The sequence below is a fragment of the Fistularia commersonii genome, chromosome 3, assembly GCF_037954325.1.
Source record: "Fistularia commersonii isolate RoL2024-O1a breed Wild chromosome 3, RoL_Fcom_v1.0, whole genome shotgun sequence".
NCBI classification, from domain to species: Eukaryota; Metazoa; Chordata; class Actinopteri; order Syngnathiformes; family Fistulariidae; genus Fistularia; species Fistularia commersonii.
In genome coordinates, this window is record NC_141286.1 from 14,214,121 (window position 1) to 14,234,913 (window position 20,793).

General features: G+C 43.6%; 1 protein-coding gene across 1 annotated transcript in view; it reads left to right on the forward strand.

Annotated features, from left to right (window-relative positions):
• Positions 1 to 20,554, forward strand: part of minar1 (membrane integral NOTCH2 associated receptor 1) — a 32,025-nt gene extending 11,471 nt beyond the window's left edge. The window contains exons 4-5 of the mRNA XM_086143723.1: positions 5,754 to 6,014; positions 18,847 to 20,554. Coding sequence (XP_085999849.1) covers positions 5,754 to 6,014; positions 18,847 to 19,044 — 459 coding nt within the window. The 3' untranslated portion in view covers positions 19,045 to 20,554. The remainder of the gene's footprint in view (positions 1 to 5,753; positions 6,015 to 18,846) is intronic.
• The last annotated feature ends 239 nt before the right edge of the window (positions 20,555 to 20,793 follow it).

Consider the following 20,793-nt stretch of genomic DNA (forward strand, 5'->3'; position numbering starts at 1 on the left):
GTTTTCTTTGGTGCTGTCCCACAGTCAACAGACAAGAATACGTCTCCGGGAGGTTGTGGTTGTGAATCATTTGCGTTGTTGTGTTGCATTTTTGCTAAGCTGTGTCCACTGTGTCTGTCTTTCCATACCACCAACATTAGCCCCTTTCCTACTGCAAGAACTTTTTGTATTTCCTAATTTTTGAGGAACTGGGCTTTTTCTTCCTGTATTTGGACGCCATAGGAACCGAGGACAATGGACCTCAGTTCCTAGAACTGTTTCAGCTCCTACTGTGAAACCGGGCCTTCTTAGGGTTCCATAGGAACTCATATAACGTATGTGACTGGAAGAATTCATAAGCCACACCCATAAGATTCTTCTTGTGGTTTGCTGCCCACCATATTTAAAAACTTCTGTGGGCACTGGTCAGCTGTTTTCTTGCAACAAAATGAACAAAGTCCTTGAAGAAAATTGACCAACAAAGGGGTCCAAACTCTTCTGGTTTGCTACACTGCAGAAAGGTTTCCAGGGCTCGCAGTAGAACCTAAAAATTTTTGCCTAAATGAGTATAGAATTGGATAATGGCAAGAGAAAATAAAAACTATTTAACCCATCTGACAGTCCATGGTAATTATTTCCACCATGCAGAACAATGCTGCGGCAGTTTTGCACTTCATGTTGTCCATCTTGTCTCCCTCTTCTTTGAATTAATTTGTTATTTTGTGTGGCACTTAAGGTACATGCCGCATACGCTTGCACCGCAGCGTTTCTTACCGTGGTCCCTTTCTGCCCATTTATTGCAAAACTAAAAAGGATCCTTCCCCCTGGCGGTGGGTAGTTTCTGATAAGAAATTCAAGCTGGACACACAAGTGATAGCACTGATCTAATAATTTCATGTGTTTTAATTTTGAGAATCAACTGGGAGACTCCAGTATTTTGTTTTGTTTCTTCCACTATATTTCCTTTCCTGCTCACATCAACTCTGGGGCAGTTGCCCAATCAGCTACTGTCCAAAATAGACTGACTTTGTATTTTGAAAGAAGCAGAGAGTAACACTGATCTAGAATGCTGCTGAAACTTTGGGGGTAAACATGGATGTAGACCCTGGTTATCTCCGTGGGTTTCCTAGAATGGGACGGATAAATTGGAATTCTCACTTGCTGCTGTCTTCATTTCATCGTAGCATGAATTTACTGATGATGTAAAATGCATGTTGACTATATTTGGCCAAATGTATTTGATATCTCGTCTGAAAGACCCCTCAGAACTACTGTTGCTAGGCAACACTTGTCTAAATGATATAAAGTCCCTATCGCTCAGAGGTGCTTTTGCTCATCTGGAAAATAAAATATTCCCCCTGATTTGTTGGTACAACTGGATGGACAAGATTGTGGGATTTTAAAGCACTTGAACCAAGGAACAAGAAATGTTTGCATTTATTACAGTTTATTAGCCTTATTACATTAATTACATGCAAACTCATTGTGCCTGCAATTATTTAGGAAAGCACCTTGTCTGTTTACGCGAACCAAGATGGCGGACTACACTGATGCATTGAGGCAACATGGTTCTTTTCAGCAAGAAATAAGAAATTTAATGCAAATAGGCGAGTGTTTGAAATGATTAGTTCGAACTGCTGCCTTAGTAACTACATTGTAGTAAGATGGAGGCAAGACAAAAATAAGTCTTCTGAGCTCACAAAAAATTATTTCAGAAACGATGCATCAAATTTACATAAACAACCAGTGATTGCCAACAACAGTCAACAATGATTGGAAGCAGTCATCTGCAATTAATAACAGAGCTCAAGTCTTTTCTATTCGGCCAAACAGGGAGGAGTCTCCTTACAGACTGGACACGGAGCAGTTTTATAGGCAGACTTACAGGCAGATGTTAAGTAGTTCAAGTAGTGTATTATGATATGTGAGCCACCTCTGAGCAGACAGATGTGATGTTTTGTGGGCATGCAAGATGTGAGAAATGAATGTGTGACCTGCATGTGGGACTATAGGTGTCACATCAGAATATTTGACAATTTCACTCAATGCCAACATGGCTTTTTCCAGTCACAGCTACTGGTCTCAACAATGTGGGAGACCAGCAGCAAAAGGATCATGCTTAGAAGATAAATAAGCCACTGTCCCAGGCCCAGCATTGGAGCCTGGACCATAGATGTCTTCAAATCTTCAAATATTTCTCTGCCTCGGGAGTCCAAAGTAATTTATCATGTGCATTCAATATTTTCCCGTGGACCAGTAAAGAAAGAGGTGATTCCCTTTTCTGAATAGTTGGGAATCCATTGCTTACAATAAGACATCATTCCTAGAAAGTTTCTCTCTCACACCAACTACCGTCATATCTTCTCTCACTACGTCCCTAAATCTTCTCTTTGGTCTTCATCGAGACCTTCTGCCTGGCAGCTCCAATTCCAGCATCCGTCTACCAATATATCCACTATCCCTCCTCTGTATGTGACCCAACTATGTGCTGTTCCTCTGATAGACTCATTCCTGATCCTATCCACCCTGGTCACTACCAAAGAGAAACTCAAAATCTTCATCTCTATGCTCCTGACTGTGATCATGTGTCCCAAACAAGTCAGCTGTTTGCTTCCACTTACTGATCTTACAGCCATTTTCTGTCAAATGTTTAAGTAGCGCTACTGTATCACTTGTGCATGCCTCCTTTGAAGGACTGCAGATTAGTAAATCATCGACATACTGCACAAGTCCAGACCCCCAGGGGAGATGTAAACTGCAGATTTTCGCTTAGAGCTCTATAAAATATGGCCGGACTCTTGTGGTATCCCATTGGCTACCTTCTCCATGTATACCCCCACCTATTAAAGGTGAAGGTGGACCAGAACTGACTGTCAGGGTGGACTGGCATGGAGAAAAAAGCGTAAGCAAAATCCACAACAGAAAAATGCATGGTTCCTGGTGGAACAGATGATACCTCTGGTGACCTCTGGTATGCTGCTGCATCTACAGCTTTAAATCTTGTAGGAATCTCCATTCTGTAGATCGACCTTCCTCTTGAAACTTTTTCATAATAGGGATGCAGACAGGAGAGTCATGTGATACAATAATACCGGATTTTAGCAATGACTAGCATGATGCCATAGATAGCTTCTTTCTTTAGGGGGTATTGTTTTAAACATAGCCTATATTCAGGCTTGGGGTGCACCACTAAGGGCTCAACTCCTTTTATAAGTCCTACCTCCTACTTATGAGAGGCCCATAATGAAGGCGGGACCTCAGACAGCTCCGGGAATGTTCTGTTCCTACCATTGCAAACAGATCAATACATTTCCCCTGTTCCTCAACAAGCTCTATAGACCTTTGGACCAACACAGTGTTGTCCAACATCGATCAATACACATTACCTATCGGGCTATACTCAAAGTCCCCCCGGCGGGGACAGTCATGTAACGATAGGCCCAACTCTAGCCATTCCCAATCTGTTGGCTTAGCTATTCAAATGTAAGGGGTAGACTCATGGTAAAAAACTTTTCCTGAGATGCAGAAAGAGACAAACTCACAGCAGCCACCTTTTTTGCCCAAGACCCATTTTTCATAGACACTTCATAAACACTGACCTTCTTTCAACATACCATTCATTCTCATTTTTCCTGTCTTGCCATCTATTGCCATAAGATGTGCAATTTACTGGCTAAATGATGGCTACATGAACTGGTTGTTCATGTAGCTATCAGCTGCAACGCTGTGTGTGTGAGCAAGCAGATAAGACCACAGGCTTCTCTGTGTGCTTCTCATTTCCACTCACAGACATACAAGGGTATGTTTAGATCACATTTAACTAAAGGTGTTGAGTCTCTTTCAACACCCTGATACTATCCGGAGTAGAATGTTAACACAATACCAAAACTGCACATCAAATTCCTGTCCCTTCAAACTTATAGGACAATTCTGTGACACCCAAAAGGAATGCTCGATCACCTGACCATCTAATTCACACTTCAGGGGCACTGAACACTGGATGATGAGGCAGGGTGGCCGCTCATAAAACTGAATTAGTAGCCCCTGAATCTACAAGAACCTTTAATGGATGATTTGAAACCTTTCAGCGTTAATTCTGGAAATTTCTTATAGCCTCTATTACTAAAATACATGGTTACTCATGTGTTTTGTCTGGTTCAGTAGGTGTAGGGCAGGCCTGGCCAACCAGCCTAGAGAGACCTAGTTTCTGCCTATCGATTCTTAACATTTACTGTACATAACAAACCACCATAGCCTAGACCTGCCCAAAACTCAGTTATATTCAGAAATTCCCAACAGCTCATTAGAACTGAAGAAGGCTCTCGGATGAAGGGGGAAACGCCTTCAAGTGAAGAAATTCAAGTCCAGTTGCCACAACGAGAATATTTCAACAAGAATATCCCGTGACCTAGGTGTCTGAGAACCTCCACAGACATACTGAGCTCCATGATGCACCGCTGCTAATAAATCAAGGACCAGCCTTTCATAAGCCCTTAGTGCACCATGATTCTTGACATGACATTTTAGGTCAGGACTTTGTCAGAAAAAAAAAACTTTGAAGACATGTTTCTCAACTCAAGAAGTGGGTCACCTACCCATTTTTGATGGTTTCATAAGAGTGTGCCAGTTTTTCATTGTGTGTCATTGGTTCAAATCCACTGCCAATTTTAATTTTCCAGTAAAACTGTGCAGCCTTTTTTAAAATTTCAACCTTGTAAGCGTATCTGTCCCGTCGTAGGAGGTAGTAGATACATCCAACCTGGTCATTGCTGGTTACTAGTCTGGTTGTCTGGTCGTGTGTGCCAGTGTGTTTATGTACGTGTGTGTGTGTGTGTGTGTGTGTGTGTGTACGTGTTTGTGTTTCTGTGTGTGTGTGTGTGTGTGTGTGTGTCTGTGTGTGTGTGTGTGTGTGTGTGTGTAATGCTGAGTCAGAAACACCACCACTGTACTAAAAGGGAGGAAGTTGTCGAGGGGGTCGTAAACTAGGCTTCATTATATCTAATAGTGATACAATACCAGGAATTAGTCACATCCCACTTGTCCTTTTAACAGTAACAAGCTCCCTTAATATATGATGGTGGTTTGATTTAGTGTTTTCCTTTTCTGATGTATGATTGCAGCGTTACACTCGACGAGAGGCACCACGTCCTCGATCATTACACACCATCATTTTCGCCGCCACACCAGAAAATATTTAAAAAAATAAATTGCAGCGACAACCTAAAAGCTCTGACTACTTCACAGAGGCGGGTGAAACCTCTTTCTATTCGTCAAGTAGGTTGAAATAGAAGGTAAAAAAGTCACACAGCTGTTGCGTCTCACAACACATCAGTGGTGTTTAAAAGGACAGTGTGCCTGTATAGGTAGGTAGGTAGGTGTGTGTGTGTGTGTGTGTGTGTGTGTGTGTGTGTGTGTGTGTGTGTGTGTGTGCTGCGCCATGATGATGTGCTCAGCAGCTCTTCAGCTGCTCCCCTGACATTTACATCAGCGGCCTGCTGATATTAAAAACTTAAAATAAACCCTCTGCTCTCTATTTCATCTTCCTCCAACAGGAAGTTTGCACAAAAAAAATCCCTTGGTATCTCAGACAAACTCAAAGTTCAAAGGTGTGTATATGTGTGTGGGGGGGATCCTCAAATATACAACCTTCATATAGAGACGAGTCTGATACAGCTTTAGATATGTAATCAATACTTTTTGTTAAGTTATCACATTTCTTTCCTCATCCATCCAACACCGATGACACCCCCTTTTCTCCACCCTTGCGCCCGCAGGCGGAGCGTGAGCGCCAATACGAGCTCCCTGCCCACCAACCGCAGAAACCTCCCAAGGAGCCGTACCTGTCCGAGCAGGTGTACTCGCCACACCATTTCCCCCCAGCCCTGAAGACCCACGTGAAGGGCAGCCCCCTCTACATGGACCTGAGGCTCGGCGGCCTGTCGGAGGGGAAGCGGGGGCAGCCCTCATGGACCCTGGAGGAGTTCAAACGAAACTCTGGGGAGAAGGGGAAGCAGCTCACGGCACTGGACCTGCAGGTACCGGGAACACACACATACACGCGCACACTGGGCGTGGCTGGCAGGTGGTGTATTTCATGTTCAATCTGATTGTATTTTCAGTTTGCCTTTGAAGATTAAAGATCAGCGGTCCAAAATTACTGGGAAACAAAATTGAATAGAGATGTTTTTTAAAAGACCCAGCAAAGGAGGCAGATTATTACAATTTTATCATTTTTAAGAATGAAAATAAACAGATTTGACTCTTCATAGGGAGTTAGTCACAGAACGATGAAGAGGATGCGTAGGGACTGTGACTTAGAGAAGAAGGAAGGAAAAAACACTCCAGAAACGTACTGTGGAAAGTGTTTCTAGTGCCACACAGTGGACAGGGACCTCCTGCCGATCTGTATTGATCTTAATGCAGCAGTGGTTTCATGCCAGGTGTGTATGTGTGTGTGTGTGTGTGTGTGTGTGTGGGTGTATGTGTGTATATTTGTGTGAACACTGACCTCAATGACTCCAGCCAACCACCAGACACACATACGCACAAACACACACGCACACACACACACACTCACACACGTTCACACAGACACAACACACATCTAGCGCTGCATCCAAAACCTCTGAATGGTTTCAGAAGACAAAAGCACTCCTGGATTTTATCAATCCCCTCCTCAGAGATTGGAGTCCTTTCAGCAGCACTGACCTTTGACCCCTGGGACTGACTGACAGGCCAGTGGCCAGCCCTTACATAACCCTAATTAAAAAGTATTTAATCAGGCACCAATTGTGCAAGTTCTCCCACTTAAAAGGATTAGAGAGGCCTGTAATTTTCATCATAGGTACACTTCAACTATGAGAGACAGAATAAGAAAAAAAAAAAACAGAAAATCAAATTGTCTGAGTAATAATTTGGTTAATAATAAAAGTTCATATTAATACTTTTTAATATACCCTTTGTTGGCAATGACAGAGGTCAAACGTTTTCTGTTTGTCTTTACAAGGTTTTCACACTGTTGCTGGCATTTTGGCGCATTCCTCCTTGCAGATCTCCTCTAGAGCAGTGATGGTTTGGGGCTATCCCAAAGTATGATGTTTTCACCCTAATGCTTCATTGTAGATACTGTGCTATTTGGATGCAACTGAGCATTCTTTCTCCTCCAAAAAAAGTTGAGTTTGTACCAAAAAGTCCTATTTTGGTTTCATTTGACCAAAGGACATTCTCCCAATCCTCTTCTGGATCATCCAAATACTCTAGCAAACTTAAGATAGGACTGGACATGTACTGGCTCAAGCAGGGGGACACGTCTGGCATTGCAGGATTTGGTGGAGTTGTGTTTTACTGATGGTAGCCTTTGTTACTTTGGTCCCAGCTCTTTGCAGGTCATTCACTTGGTTCCCCCATGTGGTTCTTGGATTTTCGCTCACCATTCTTGTGATAATTTTTGACCCCACGGGTTGAGATTTTGCGTGGAGCCCCAGATCAAGGTAGAATATCAGGGGTCTTGTATGTCTTTCATTGTCTAATAATTGCTCCCACAGTTGATATCTTCACACCAAGGTGCTTACCTATTGCAGATTTAGTCTTCCCAGCCTGGTGCAGGTCTACAATTTTGTTTCTGGTGTCCTTTGACAGCTCTTTGGTCTTGACCATAGTGGAGTTTTGAGTGTGACTGTTAGAGGTTGTGTCTTTTATACTGATAACCAGTTCACTATACATGCACTTCTCATAATCCCCACCTATTATTAAATCATAATTTTTGTTTTAAACTTTACAATTTGTTTCCCAACTCCCTGGATGCTTTCATGTTATTTTCTTACCAATTGGGTTTTGCTCCGTGCCAGGTTCCTCTCGGCGTTCATCCCTGGCATTTTAAACTAACTGTTGGAACTGAGATGAAGGACAAGCAAATGGCTAAATTGTGAAACCGCCGCCAGAAATGACCGGATAATGAACAACAAGAAAAAGAAAAAGGGAAATTTGTTAGGCGAAGACAAATTCAAACTGAAGCTTTCTGTTAACATTGATATTTTGTTCCACTGACTGGATGTGTTTCCAGGTTGAGTGACGCTGGATCAGTTTTCGGATAAATGGGCTCAGTTTGACAGCACAGAGTGAGAGGTGGGAGGAGGTTGGGGGCGGGAGTAGGAGGACGAGGAGGAGGAGGAGGGGAGTAATTGGCTGAAGAGTCAAAGCTGTGCTTCCAGAAATAGCTGTGAAACTGGAGGATCGGGGCCCATGACCGTCCTCCTTTAATAAGAGCAGCATCAAGCCTGTAAGCAGATCCAGACTGTAATTTACAGACCTTCTGATTGGAGAGACCTGGTGTCTCTGAAGAACACCATGGCAACGTGCGCGAAGAGGGCGAAGCAGGCAGCGCTTTTCAGTCATAGCTGGTGACCTGAAATGCAAAACAACACCGTCACCACTTTCACCAAAATTACAAAAGTAATCTGTAACTATTTCCCCCAGCTCCGCTACTGAACTGTGTGAAGTAGCCGACTGCTGATTGAAGTAGCCCAGTAGCTAACTCAATATGGTCTTGGCAACTGTCTATTCATTCACTCAGGGTCAAAGGGAGGGCAATCGGACAAGAGGCGGAGTTTAACCTGGTTCAATCACCTGTCAATCACAGGAACAGCTGTCAATCAGAGGACTGCATTTAGCAGTCAGTCTTTCACATACACCCACCTCAGTTTTTGGACTGTTTTTTGTGTGCATATGTTTGAGGTAGCAAATGAGGAAAAATTCTAAACATTTGTTTTTCAAACGTTCAAAGTGGATATGCTATTTGTAAGCCATTCCCTTTTTTTGCTGTTAGCTGTTAGCAAGCTGTTTCAATAGCTGAGCGTTGTGTTTTTAGGTTCACAATCACTTTCTGTAGACCTTGTAGTTCAGGGCACTTCCCGTAGGCCGCCGTGGTGTTTAACTGACGTGTCTATCAGTCATCAGTTTAAAAAGAAAAAGGTTAAAGAAACTGGTTATGAAATATGCCGAACAAACAATTAACGCAAAAGAATTTGTTGAAGAAGGAGAGAGTTCCTCACTGCTTAAGCTGTCCGGACAGTGACGATCTATCCGCTCTCTTCAGATTCAAAGGTTGATCTTATATGACTAGGTAGTACAATCCCTTAAATTGGCACTTGGTGAGGGGTTGAGGGTAAAGGGGTAAAATTTTCACGGGGGTCTCCAGGTGTGCCCCCTCCTTCATGGGTGTTTCATTGAAAGGCCCACGACATCTCAAAAGGGCTCAACGGTGACATCTTGCGTCCCAGATGTGCCCCCATCTGCTTTTACCCTTTGGTGGTCATTTTTTTGCCCAGCTGCAGTCCTTTGTCTTCATCCAGGTCCGTTTGACAGCGCCTGACAGTGATTTGACAGCTTGTCGGAAAACCTGTCCCCTCACGCCCATTCCCTTAAGAAGTTTGGCTGTGGCGTAGGAACAAATCCTCTACAGCCCACCTCTACAAGAAGCACTTGGGCACACCAGCCACGTTGTTCGGCCTCAGCTGTTATGTCGGAGTATTTCACTCGTTTACGCTCATATTCTTTACCAACTGCAGTTTCCCACAGTACAGTTAGCTCCACAATGAACACATACTTCTGAGAGGTTGACCACAAGACCAGGTCCGGCCTGAGATTAGTTGTAATGATTCCATGTCTGGTCTAAGTCAACCTGCATTCTCCAATCCCGGGCAGGGTTGGTTCCACTTTTGTTGCTGGTTTTGTTGTGAGTTGTCCTTTTCTTAAAAACGGTGTGGTGGTTGTATGTCCAGGCACTGGGTGAGGGACAGCATTGGTGGTAGTTCTCCTTCCTTCCAGGACGATGGACACTTATCGTAAACCTGGTTGTGTCACTGGGTATAGCGACCCTGGGAGAAGCTGGTTTTCATCCAATGACGATATGCCTCAGTGTTGCAGGGGTTTGACACAGCACACAAGAAGGATCTTCACCAAACCACTGGTTTAGGTTTGTGGGTGTGGGAAGAACATCATAGGTGGCTCAGATGATGGAGCTGATTTTGCTTCCTTCCATCTCCCAGAGATCATTCCAGTTGAGCTTTCTAAGTTCAAGTTTTTTCCAGCTCGTCCACTGGCCCCGTTTGGACTGAGAGACTGCCTTTGTGCATCTCTCTGCTTCCCCTTTTTGCCACACCCGATCCACTACCAGCTTTCTCCTCTGGGTTAATGTTGCTTTGTGCCATGTTGGCCAACTCATCCCAAGCCCAAACCCACCTCTTCCATGCTGCACCTGGCCTACAATGTCTCCATGCCTGAGAGCAGATATTGCTTGCTGTACAGCCTCAGATGGGATCCATTTGCTCCCAGTTACCAGTATGGAAGCAGCCAATTGAATCTTCAGACTCCTGTGCATTCAAACACCTCTATGAGGCTTGGCACCATGTAAATATAAACCAAAGCGTCAACGCGGGAAGCCAAGCCACTTTTTGATGTATAAACTGATAATCCTCTCAAGCTTCTCAACTTTGGTCATAGGGATCTCATAGACCATTAGGGGCCACATCCGGCAGGGCAGCAATCCCAACTGCAGGCACCACAGTTTCAGCTTCCCAGGGAGCAAGGTGTTTTCTTCGCTGACAAGGCCTTTGATGGTTTCTTTTCTCAGTTGATCACTCTGATCAGAGTCTTTGAGGCTCACATTGTACCAGCGCTCTACGCTCTTGACTCGGCAGCACTGATACCAAGGGAATGGGTGTCTCCTTGATGTTTTCCCTTGACAATGGAAATGCTCCTGGATTTACTGGGTTTGAACTTCATCCATGTCCAGTCAATGTTGACCTGAAGTTTTCCCAAAGAGATTGCCTCCAGTCTCCGGCTTGGACGATCACCTTTATTGCCATGGTGAAGGCTAGAGGGGAGATGGTGCATCCAGCCATTATTCCCTCTTCCAAACATTGCCATGATGTTTTTTATTCTGTTGTTTGAATACAGAATTGCAGATCTTGGAAGCAGTTCCTCGCCAGGCCTGTGATGGTATTTGGGATGTGGAAGAAGTCAAAGGCTGTCCAGATGACAGAATGGGGGACGGATCCAAAGGCGTTAGCTAGGTCCAGGAATAAGAAGTGTAGGCTCTTCTTCCCTTTTGGTTGATTGGATCTGGTGCCATACCATGCTTGTATGCACCAAGCATCCTGAGCAACCAGCTTTCTGCACAGATGTATCTATCATGTTGTTTTGCTTCAAGTACATTGTCAGTCTTTTCAGAATTTAATCACCAATTTAATATCACCTTTTACACATAAAATTGATGACCCGTATTTTCTCAGCTCTTTGCTTCGCATGAACCGATCTTTTTAGGAAAGCGTTGAAGCCTCAGGCACCTTTACGTTTGCACGTTTATTATCGGGCAGATCGATGTAAGTCGGAGTATGGAGGAGGCAGGGAAGTGACAGACCCTCCTTGCCATGGTCTCTGGGGTGAGGGGGCTGGGCGTGGGACCGGGCTCACAAGGACGAGGATTACGGTCGTCTGGAGCTGATATCGATCACCACCTCCTGCCTCCATGTCCGCCCCGCTTTTCAAGGTTTAAATAGCGATAAAATGGAGTCAGTAGGGAGAGAGTTGTGTCACACCAGAGGGCAGGTTTCATCTGTCAGTATCCTGATGAGGGTCTTTGCTAAATCACAAGCATCTAGCGTGATGGAATTCAAAATCCTCATTAACAGCTGCCTTTCAACCAGGAACCCGTTTCACCTCAAACTTCAGCTCACATTACACTATTTCTCAAATCCAATATAATATCAGAGCAAGAAGACTCACCCACTCACAGACGCACGAACACACTCCGTCTGTGGCCTTTGACTGCTCTTCTTAATTAATGCTGATGAATGAGTGTCTGTGTCGAAACTTAAGATTAAAATTAAAACCAAAAATAGGGCCTTTCTATAGAAAGTTATTACTGACATTTTAAGGCTAGATGCATTGCTGCAAATTAAGTTTGTCTCCATGTATGTCAAACTTTTTTTTTAACCAAGATCTTAATTAGAATGAAGTGATGGTAAATGAAATGCTGGAACAGACTTTCCAACAGAAAGTTTGCAGCCATTCTGAGGAATGAGTGTCCTAAAAAGTCAGTTAGAGGCCTGGAACTGTATCCAGGGCTAATGTCCATTCAGTACCAAGAAGAACAACAGGGGTTGCCTTAATGGAGAGATAGTTTGGTTTCTTCGGCTGCCAACACTCATCTGTAAAAGTCCAAAGTCCTTTACGTTTCCCTTTCACAAAGTCCCGCTCACTTCTTATGCTGGCTCTGAGCGTTGGCTCTGGATGTGCACCTTGCATCCGTGACCAGGGTTGTTGAAAAAAACAGACACACACACACACACACATACAAACGGCACCCAGTCGCCAATTCCACCACACTGATTTCTACAGTGAACTGGCTGCCAATGAGAACCAACTGGATCCTACCTGGAGAAAATAGGTCAAAGGATACGAAAGCATTTCCAGGCTATATCTACAGTGAATGTAGAAATATTTTCTATCTGGCTGGTGTGAATCGGAAAGTGGGGTTGACACAGATTTTTTTTTTTTTTTTTTTCGTGCGCTGGCAGGAAATGTGCCTCGGAAAACATCTTTGTATCTAGAAATGCAATGTCGCTTGGAATCCACTTGGTGGGGGGGGGGGGGGAGAAAAGATCAGGTCAGGCGCTTTACTCTCTCAGCAGTGAGATTTATTCGTGGAAGATCAAAAGATCATCCCCCCCAGCCTCCCTGGTTAGGTCTATTCAGAAGTGCTGGAGAGGAGGGTCTGCGGGGTCATTGATCCAGGAGGAGCAGTGTAGTTTTCATCCTGGTCGTGGAACAGTGGACCAGCTCTATAACCTCGGCAGGGTTCTCAATGGAGCATGAGAGTTTGCCCAACCAGTCTACATGTGTTTGGTTAATCTGGAGAAGGCATTTAACCGTGTCCTGCAGGCAATCTTGTGGGGGGTGCTCCAGGAGTATGGGGTACCGAACCCCATTAGATAGGCTGTTCGGTTCCGGTATGATCGGTATCGGAGCCTGGTCCCCATTGCCGGCTGTAAGTCAGACCTGTTTCCAGTGAGAGTTGGACTACGCCAGGACAGCCCTTTGTCACCAATTCTGTTCATAACTTTTATGGGCGTTTTAACCCAGGGCGTTGAGGGGATCCGGTTTGGTGGACGTAGGATCGAGACTCTTCTCTTGTAGGTGATGTGGTTCTGCAGGCTTCATCAGGCCATGATCTCCGTGCCTCACTGGCGGTTCGCAACTGAGTGTGAAGCGGCGGGAATGAGGATCAGAAGCGGCGGCAGTGACTGAAAGAACAAGATTGCGTATACAAGCCGAAATGAGTTTCCTCAGCAGGATGGCCGGACTCTCCCTAAGAGATAGGGTGAGAAATTCGGTCATCCAGGTGGAGCTCAGAGAAGAGCCACTGCTCCTCCGCATCGAGAGGAGTCAGATGAGGGGACTCGGGCATTGGTCAGGATGCATCCTGGACGCCTCCCGGGGGAGGTATTCCGGGAATGTCCATCTGGGAGGAGACCAAGGGGAAGACCCAGGACACACTGGAGAGACTATGTCTACAGGCTGGCTTGGGAACGCCTTGGGGTCCCCCCCCAGCGGAGCTGCACTTTGTGGTGGCTGAGAGGGAGGTCTGGGCCTCACTACTCCGGTTGTTGCACCAGCTACCCAACTCCAGATAAGCGGGGGAGGATGGATGGAAGAACAAAAGATGCCGCCTGGGAAAAGCGCAGCCCTTTATGACACTGTTTCGCCACACTCCCATCAGGAAGTTGAGCAAAAACAGCAAAGCCAAAACTCACTGGGCGCAAGTTAAAAGATGATAGAAAGGTCTCTCGCCCGCTGATATTTTTGGTTGTGTTGCAACAGACATGAAACATTTTTTGCTCCATCTTAAACGATAATTGTTTTTGCCACAGGTTTTCATTTAGTTTTTCTCTACATCAATGACAGGTACATACTGTATATCACATATAATGATCATATCATGACAAGAAACGGTAACATAAATATCGGGGATGAGAAAAAAAAAAGGTGGGGGAGGGGGGAACATCATAAAGGAAAAAAAAAGAAGAAATCCACCCCACACTCAGTTATCTAAAAGGATATGATGCTTATGTCCGGTGCCAGTCCATAACTCTTTGAGTCTAACCACATTCTATTAGTCAAAACTGGCAGGAGCCCATCGTTTATTAAAGATAGGCTTCTGAAGTCTCAATGAATATGTAATTACTCCATCTGGTAAATGTCTCATACTTACTCCCATACTCTGGATCCATATATTATATGTAGGGCGACGCGGTTTTAACCACCTAATAGTTATGGCTTTTAATGCTGCTGTGAGCAATATGTTTAGGAGGTATTTTTCATCCTTTCCGTCTATACCCATAGGGGTTGCTCCTAATGATACTGCTGCAGGGCTTTGTGGTTAGTCCTGTTTTAAGACTGCTTTAAGGGTGTCAAAAACCTCCTTCCAAAATATATGTGTGTGATTGGCAGTATCTATACCACAATTCCTCCATCAGGAACTACAACGTGTCGGCCCCATCTTAGCTATTGTTTCTGGTGAAAAAACTAATCATTATTTTCCACTTGAAATCCCTCCAGGAGTTTGAATTTGTAGTCCAGTGTGCCCCAATGCATATCTCCTACCAGGTGTTACCAATTATATTCTTTTCCCTATCGCTTATTTACGCTATTAGCAACCTTTCTATGGAAGTGGGTCTTCTACGTTGTTCCCACTCCTTTGCGTTGGCCAGGAAAAATTTTAACTTTAGATTTCTAAAAAAAGTCCGACTTTGGAAGATCAAATTCCTATGTCAGCGGTTCATATGTTTTAAGATTGTCGTATTTGATCAGTTGATGCAAGTAGATTAGACTATATTCTGACCATTTTCTAAAACCAGTATCTAAATTGTTAGGGGTAAAGGTCTTCATAAGTCCAATAATTTTAGTGATGAAAGTAGTTTTGGTAGTTGATAGGCTGACTGTATTTTATTCCAAATTTTTAATGTGGTTTTTGTCCAGACTGCCATTTCTTTTACAGGTACGTCGTGAAAGGTTAAGATTTCCAGGGACTCTTTGCACCTGCTTTTCTCAATGTTTAGCCATTGTGTGGATGTATCATTCTGAATCCATGCAATCATCGGCTTCATTTGTGCAGCCCAGTAATAACATTTCAGGTTTGGGAGTTTGAGACCTCCATCTAACATGAATGATGAAAATTCCAGAGGTAGCATCTGAAATAAATAAAGCAATCTGGGCATAACATTCATACGAATACTTCATACTCGAGCTAGTAGGGAGACTGGGAGCGGGGACCATCTTTCCAGATCACTACTAATATGCTGAATTATTTTATTGTAGTTTACATTATAGAGGTTATGTAGAGATGGGGAAATGTAGAAGCCTAAATATTTAATGCTTTCTTTGGGCAATCTGAATTTACTCTGTGGCTTAACTGTTTCTGAGACCAGATCATCTTGCCACGGGTTTAATCGAGACGAGTAGAGTTTGAATCCTGGAACCGAGATGAGGACCTATGAGACTGATTGGGTGCCATTAAATATTTTATTCGAAACAGTTAAACTGGGCAAAGAGAAGCCAGTGGCGAATATTATTACTTTAATAGCAAGAAAACCGTGGTCCCATAAACCACTGAGTCACAGAATCAGTCCCAGAACCCACTGGGGATCACTGGTCACTCTGACCAGGTTTTGTGTAATTAATATCCTGGCTCAAAATGTGTTGATTTTATATCTGAAACGTTCCGTGTTCAACTCCGAAACTCCAAACATAAGCCGGACCAGGATGTTGAGTCATTGTCGGAGAATTATCTGTGTCAGAACATGGCTTCTGCATTTGGGCGGAGATCATTGTCAGTCTGCCGTTTAATCATCGTCAGAATAATATTATTCATGCTGCTGAAAAACCCCAGCACAGCCAAAACCTATTTTAAAGGATCGAGAAAACATTTTCTTTTCCTTCTTTTTCTCCAGAAACTTACTCACAAGATAAATCTAAAGTAAAGTCGTGAAACAAATTTTGACCCGCAAATGGAACACGTAATTTAATGGATGTCATGGTTGGATGTAATGGCTCATTAATGCTCAATTACGCACACACAAAGGGACAGATCCTTCTTTCTGTCCCCTGCGTTCATTTCACGTAAATTCCCCACATTTCCGGGGGGCTTTCCGATGCGTAGCCAGACCCACCAAAGGTAACATATCATCGGAAGTGGTAGGGGGCAGTGTTGCGCAGTATGCCTTACTGCCATTAGCGAAAGGACCAATAAATAAGATGAAACAAAGCATCGACATAACAAGGGAGAGAAAATCTCCACCCATGTTCTGCCCTGTAATTAATTGCTGCGCAAACCATTGCTGTCTACTGCATTCCCTCTTTATGTGTCTCTGATCTCCGAACTCAGACGTGAACTCTGAACTCTGCACTGTCCTCTGGTGGATATGTTGCTTTAGAACCAGGGAAACGTAAAGCGCTCATAGGAAGTACATCGGCAGTGACCTTTACAATGTGTAGGTATGGACGTACCTTTTTACTTACTGAGCTTTACATAGCGAGCATTAATGAGCCTTAAGAGGAAGACCAAGCACAGGTAGTAGCAGCACAGATAGCATGATAGCTATCATGATAGCTATCAGAATGGGGTAAATGCTAACTGCTTTTGGCTGACTGGAGGGGGTAGTTCAGATCCGACTCTTCACCGGGTTACAAGATCGAGGCACCATTTCACCCATTCACAATTCACGAACAGCTAGTCTGATTTTCATAAATATTTCACTTTTTTATGTCTTTTTGGTAGCCAGTTGAGTCTAAAAAATTCTTCACCGTGATAAACCCTTCCTGTTAGGGCCTCTGGGTGTCACAGAAGAATATCAAAACTTTGAATTGTCATCAGGGTAACAGTTGATTAACACAGATGCTTGGAAAAAATACATTTATTTAGCTGGATTTAGCATTATTTAAGGGCTTTTAAATTTCAGCTGCGAAAAGCAGAGCTTCAGATACTTAAATGTACATCCTCACCTCCAGAAAAACAAAGCTAGTTGAGGGTGGAGTTATCCCTCTGCAGATGTGAAATGTTATTATTCTACGTTGTTTATTTGTGCTTTAGAACTATTATAGTTCGACATTTCTCAGAGTTTCTACTCCACAACAGTCGTTCAAGACATTGACATGAGCTGTAGATACAACCAGCAACTCAGAGATTAGCCAAAGTCCTTCGTCACCTATGTGACAAACAGGTTATTAGGTGTGAAACTGGATGTCCAGCTGACATCTTTGCGGACGGTCTGTCATCAGTGTGACTCAGCACAGTGTACTTAATCTCTTGATGAAAATCCAGATTAACTGGACTCCTTCACGATCGGGAGGGAGAATGTTTGTCCACCTAGAGTGAGACGGCAGACACTGTATTGACACAGAGATGGTCCTGCTTATTGATACTGACACTTAATACCAAAGTCTGGTTTTAGGTGGAATAAGAAAATCCGCTGGTGCAGGGGAGTTTGTGGAGGGGGAGGGTTGAGAAGGGAGGGGGCGGATGGTCAGGAAGGATCTTGCAGAAGCTGTCATTTTGTTGTAAACTGATTTTCACACTTTGACAGATCAACTGACAGCACTTGTTAATCTGGACATCTTCAACATCCCAGGGTTTGAATATAACAGAACAGAAATGATTGTGATTAGTCAAACCTTGAACGCTTTTCAAGGTGCTTAACGGCATAGTGAAAGGAATCCAGAGTAACAAATTAACACCTTTGTGTGGCTTTTTCCACCTCAGTAATTCCCTCATTTTCACCTATAGATAGTAATACGCAGCAGTGCAAGTTAACACAATAACTTACAATAGCATGAAAACATAGCATGGCTGATTATGGGATTTACTCATGATCAATACCATTCAAGGTCATTGTGGAGCCTCTGGATATCAGAGAGAGAGAACTACTGCTGAATAACTGAGCGTAGTCTGGCTCTTCAAAGTGACCAGAAACTGCATGCCTTTTAGAACAACAGCTCTTGAAAAAGGTTACATATGGTTTGACAACATTAAACCACTAAATGTTTCTTTAACAAATTACACTGAAATATTTAAAAACTGATAAGGGGTTTTTGTGAATACTTGTGAGCTGCTAGTTCCCATGATATTCTTAAGGGTTTTTGTAGCCAATAACTATGGAATTTTCTGTTTACTACTTAGCAAACAGATCAATAGCAAGGGGGCAAAACACCAATCACATTCACAACAATCCCAAAACACCTGACAGAATATCATTTGTGTGTATCTTCCAGAGGGGATGCTGGATACCTCAAAGATGCGATTACAGTCAATATTATCAGATATATTGATGTTTACAAGCTAACATGTTAGCTGTTAGCGATAGTAATGTCAGCAACTTTGTCACAACATTCCTTTTTGAATGTTTTCCTTTGAATTAGCCTCAGGTGTGGAGTTCATTTAAAAAACAAAAATCTGAAGGTCCATGATTCGTTTTCAACAGGGGGCATTTCTTTTTGAGGTTTGCAGGGTCTTTCCATGCCTCTGGGTTCTCTCATCTCCTCCCTCAGTACAAAACACGCAGGAAGTTTATCGAACACCCTAAATTGCTAGGACGTGTGAATGGGAGTGAATGGTTGTATGTGTCGATATGTGGCCCTTGGATAGGCTCTAGTCCAGCCCCAACCATGAATGCAGGATAAGCTGCATGGCTAATGAATGAACCGATTAATCAGTATGCAAAAATGAAAATTGCCGTACTAGTGTCTTGAGATTGATGACTTACTGACAACCTATCTTTCAAGCCCCTTCTTTATGTCCATTCGTCTCATCAGACACACGAGTCCCTCAATCCCAACAACCTGGAATACTGGATGGAGGACATCTACACGCCGGGCTACAACTCACTGCTGAAGCGGAAAGAGGCCGAGTTCCGGAGGGCGAAGGCCTGTAAGATTGGAGCTCTGATCGCAGCCGCAACCTGCACTGTGATTCTGGTCATCGTGGTTCCAATTTGTACCATGAAAACATGAGAGGAGCAGGATTTACAGACCCTGTGGGCGCAGGAACTTTCCCTCACATTTGGTTCAGGGCAGAGCCATGGAGCTGGCAATGCCAACATGTCGCAGGTGGATCTTCTTGCCTATTGAATAATAACTAGGACAGTAATTGTACAATAGAATGACTTCAACAAGTGCATACTATTTACTAAATGTAGTTAACTGTATCGGTCTGAGCTGTACCGGAGAGTCGGACGCTCTTTGATTTTACCAAGTCTGTCTCTTAACAACAGCCACAGATGAGCTGGAATAGGGTTTGTTATTGTAGCCAGTGTATGATATTTTTATTTTTTCCTATAATTACTGTACAGTGTATTTTGATGAAAGTTATTTTTGATGACTCATCCGGTTGAATGTGAGAATTTATCAATAACAGCAAGAGTTTCCAGGAGCACGGGCCACCCCTCTGTTTTTTTTTCCAAACATAGCTATGTTGCAGTCAGACAGGGATGCTGCTCAATCGTGCAACTGAGCAGCCAAAAACGAATGTAGTGATAACGTCACCTTCTTGGAAAGGGAATTTGCTTTGTCTGACTTTTTGAAAATCACAGTCCTGTAGTGCTGTTTCTTTCCCGGCTTCTGGGCTTTGTGTTTGCTCAGTAAATACTTGAAGTTCAGCTGTGTTTCACTGGGGAGGCCAGCCTGGGAGACTCATATGAACTCAGCAATATTGATCGATCAAGCTGTCCATGTTAGCACAAACTCAACAGAAAAAACTGCCTCCGCTCAGGAGGAATCGGGATCGGAGGGGTTGGTTGGAAGGGGGGGTTCCATCCATTCATTAGCACAGTCTCCTTCAAAGCCTTCAAGTGACCCTAAGTATTAACCCTTTATTGAAAGTCCACTTAGTGAACAAGCTAGTGATTTATTTTCCTTAACTGACAATTAGGGTTGTTACAATGCCCCGGGCATCTGGGATCAATAAATGAAAGTAATTATATATATTAAGCTGTAAACGTCCTGTTTAGGTTGCATAGTCTGCCCTAAACAAGGGGGCAGTTCCTTGATGTCGTCCGGGGTTCCTCATCACAATTAGACAACAGTTTTATTTCCGCCAAAGCCTTGTGGAAATCAAGTGGGATTAGGAAGGGGGGGGCGGCAAGTATAGAATGTAAGAAACATGTACAAGAAGCCTAAAAAAAATGAATAAAAACAAGGGGGAGGGTATATAAAGCCATTCTTGGTGGTCCCGGAGGTCACAGACGGTGAATATGCTTGTACAAACTCCACCTGACTGACAACTGGATGCCACCATTAAGTAGAATGTCACTGTCCAGGACCAGGGTTACATCTTCATCACTGTCAACCTGCACACGGCCCTGGTTTCAGACCAGCTCCTGCCTGTAACCTTGAAGTCTGATGGATGTGAGAGTGAAGGATTCACCGCACCGGATCTGCCTTCAGCACATCTAGATGAATGTGTAAATAGTTTTGAGGCACATTGTTGACTGGAGTATTAATACAATAAAACTTCTTGTTCTGACCTCCCTGGCTCTGTGGTTGTGTCACGTGCTATTCAAATGCTGACTGGGATTTGTTTGTCTGATGTCAAAACAAGTCCCATATGGAATCATCTCAGCTGAGTCTTTTTAAAGACGTTCTGTTAGGATTCCACTGAAGAGCAGAGCGAAGCTCCTTTTTAATTAAATAAGCTATTTTAGTCCCTCCTGCACACTTCTCAAGTATAATTTTGACGTTTTAAATATTGGAGATCAAGCTGCA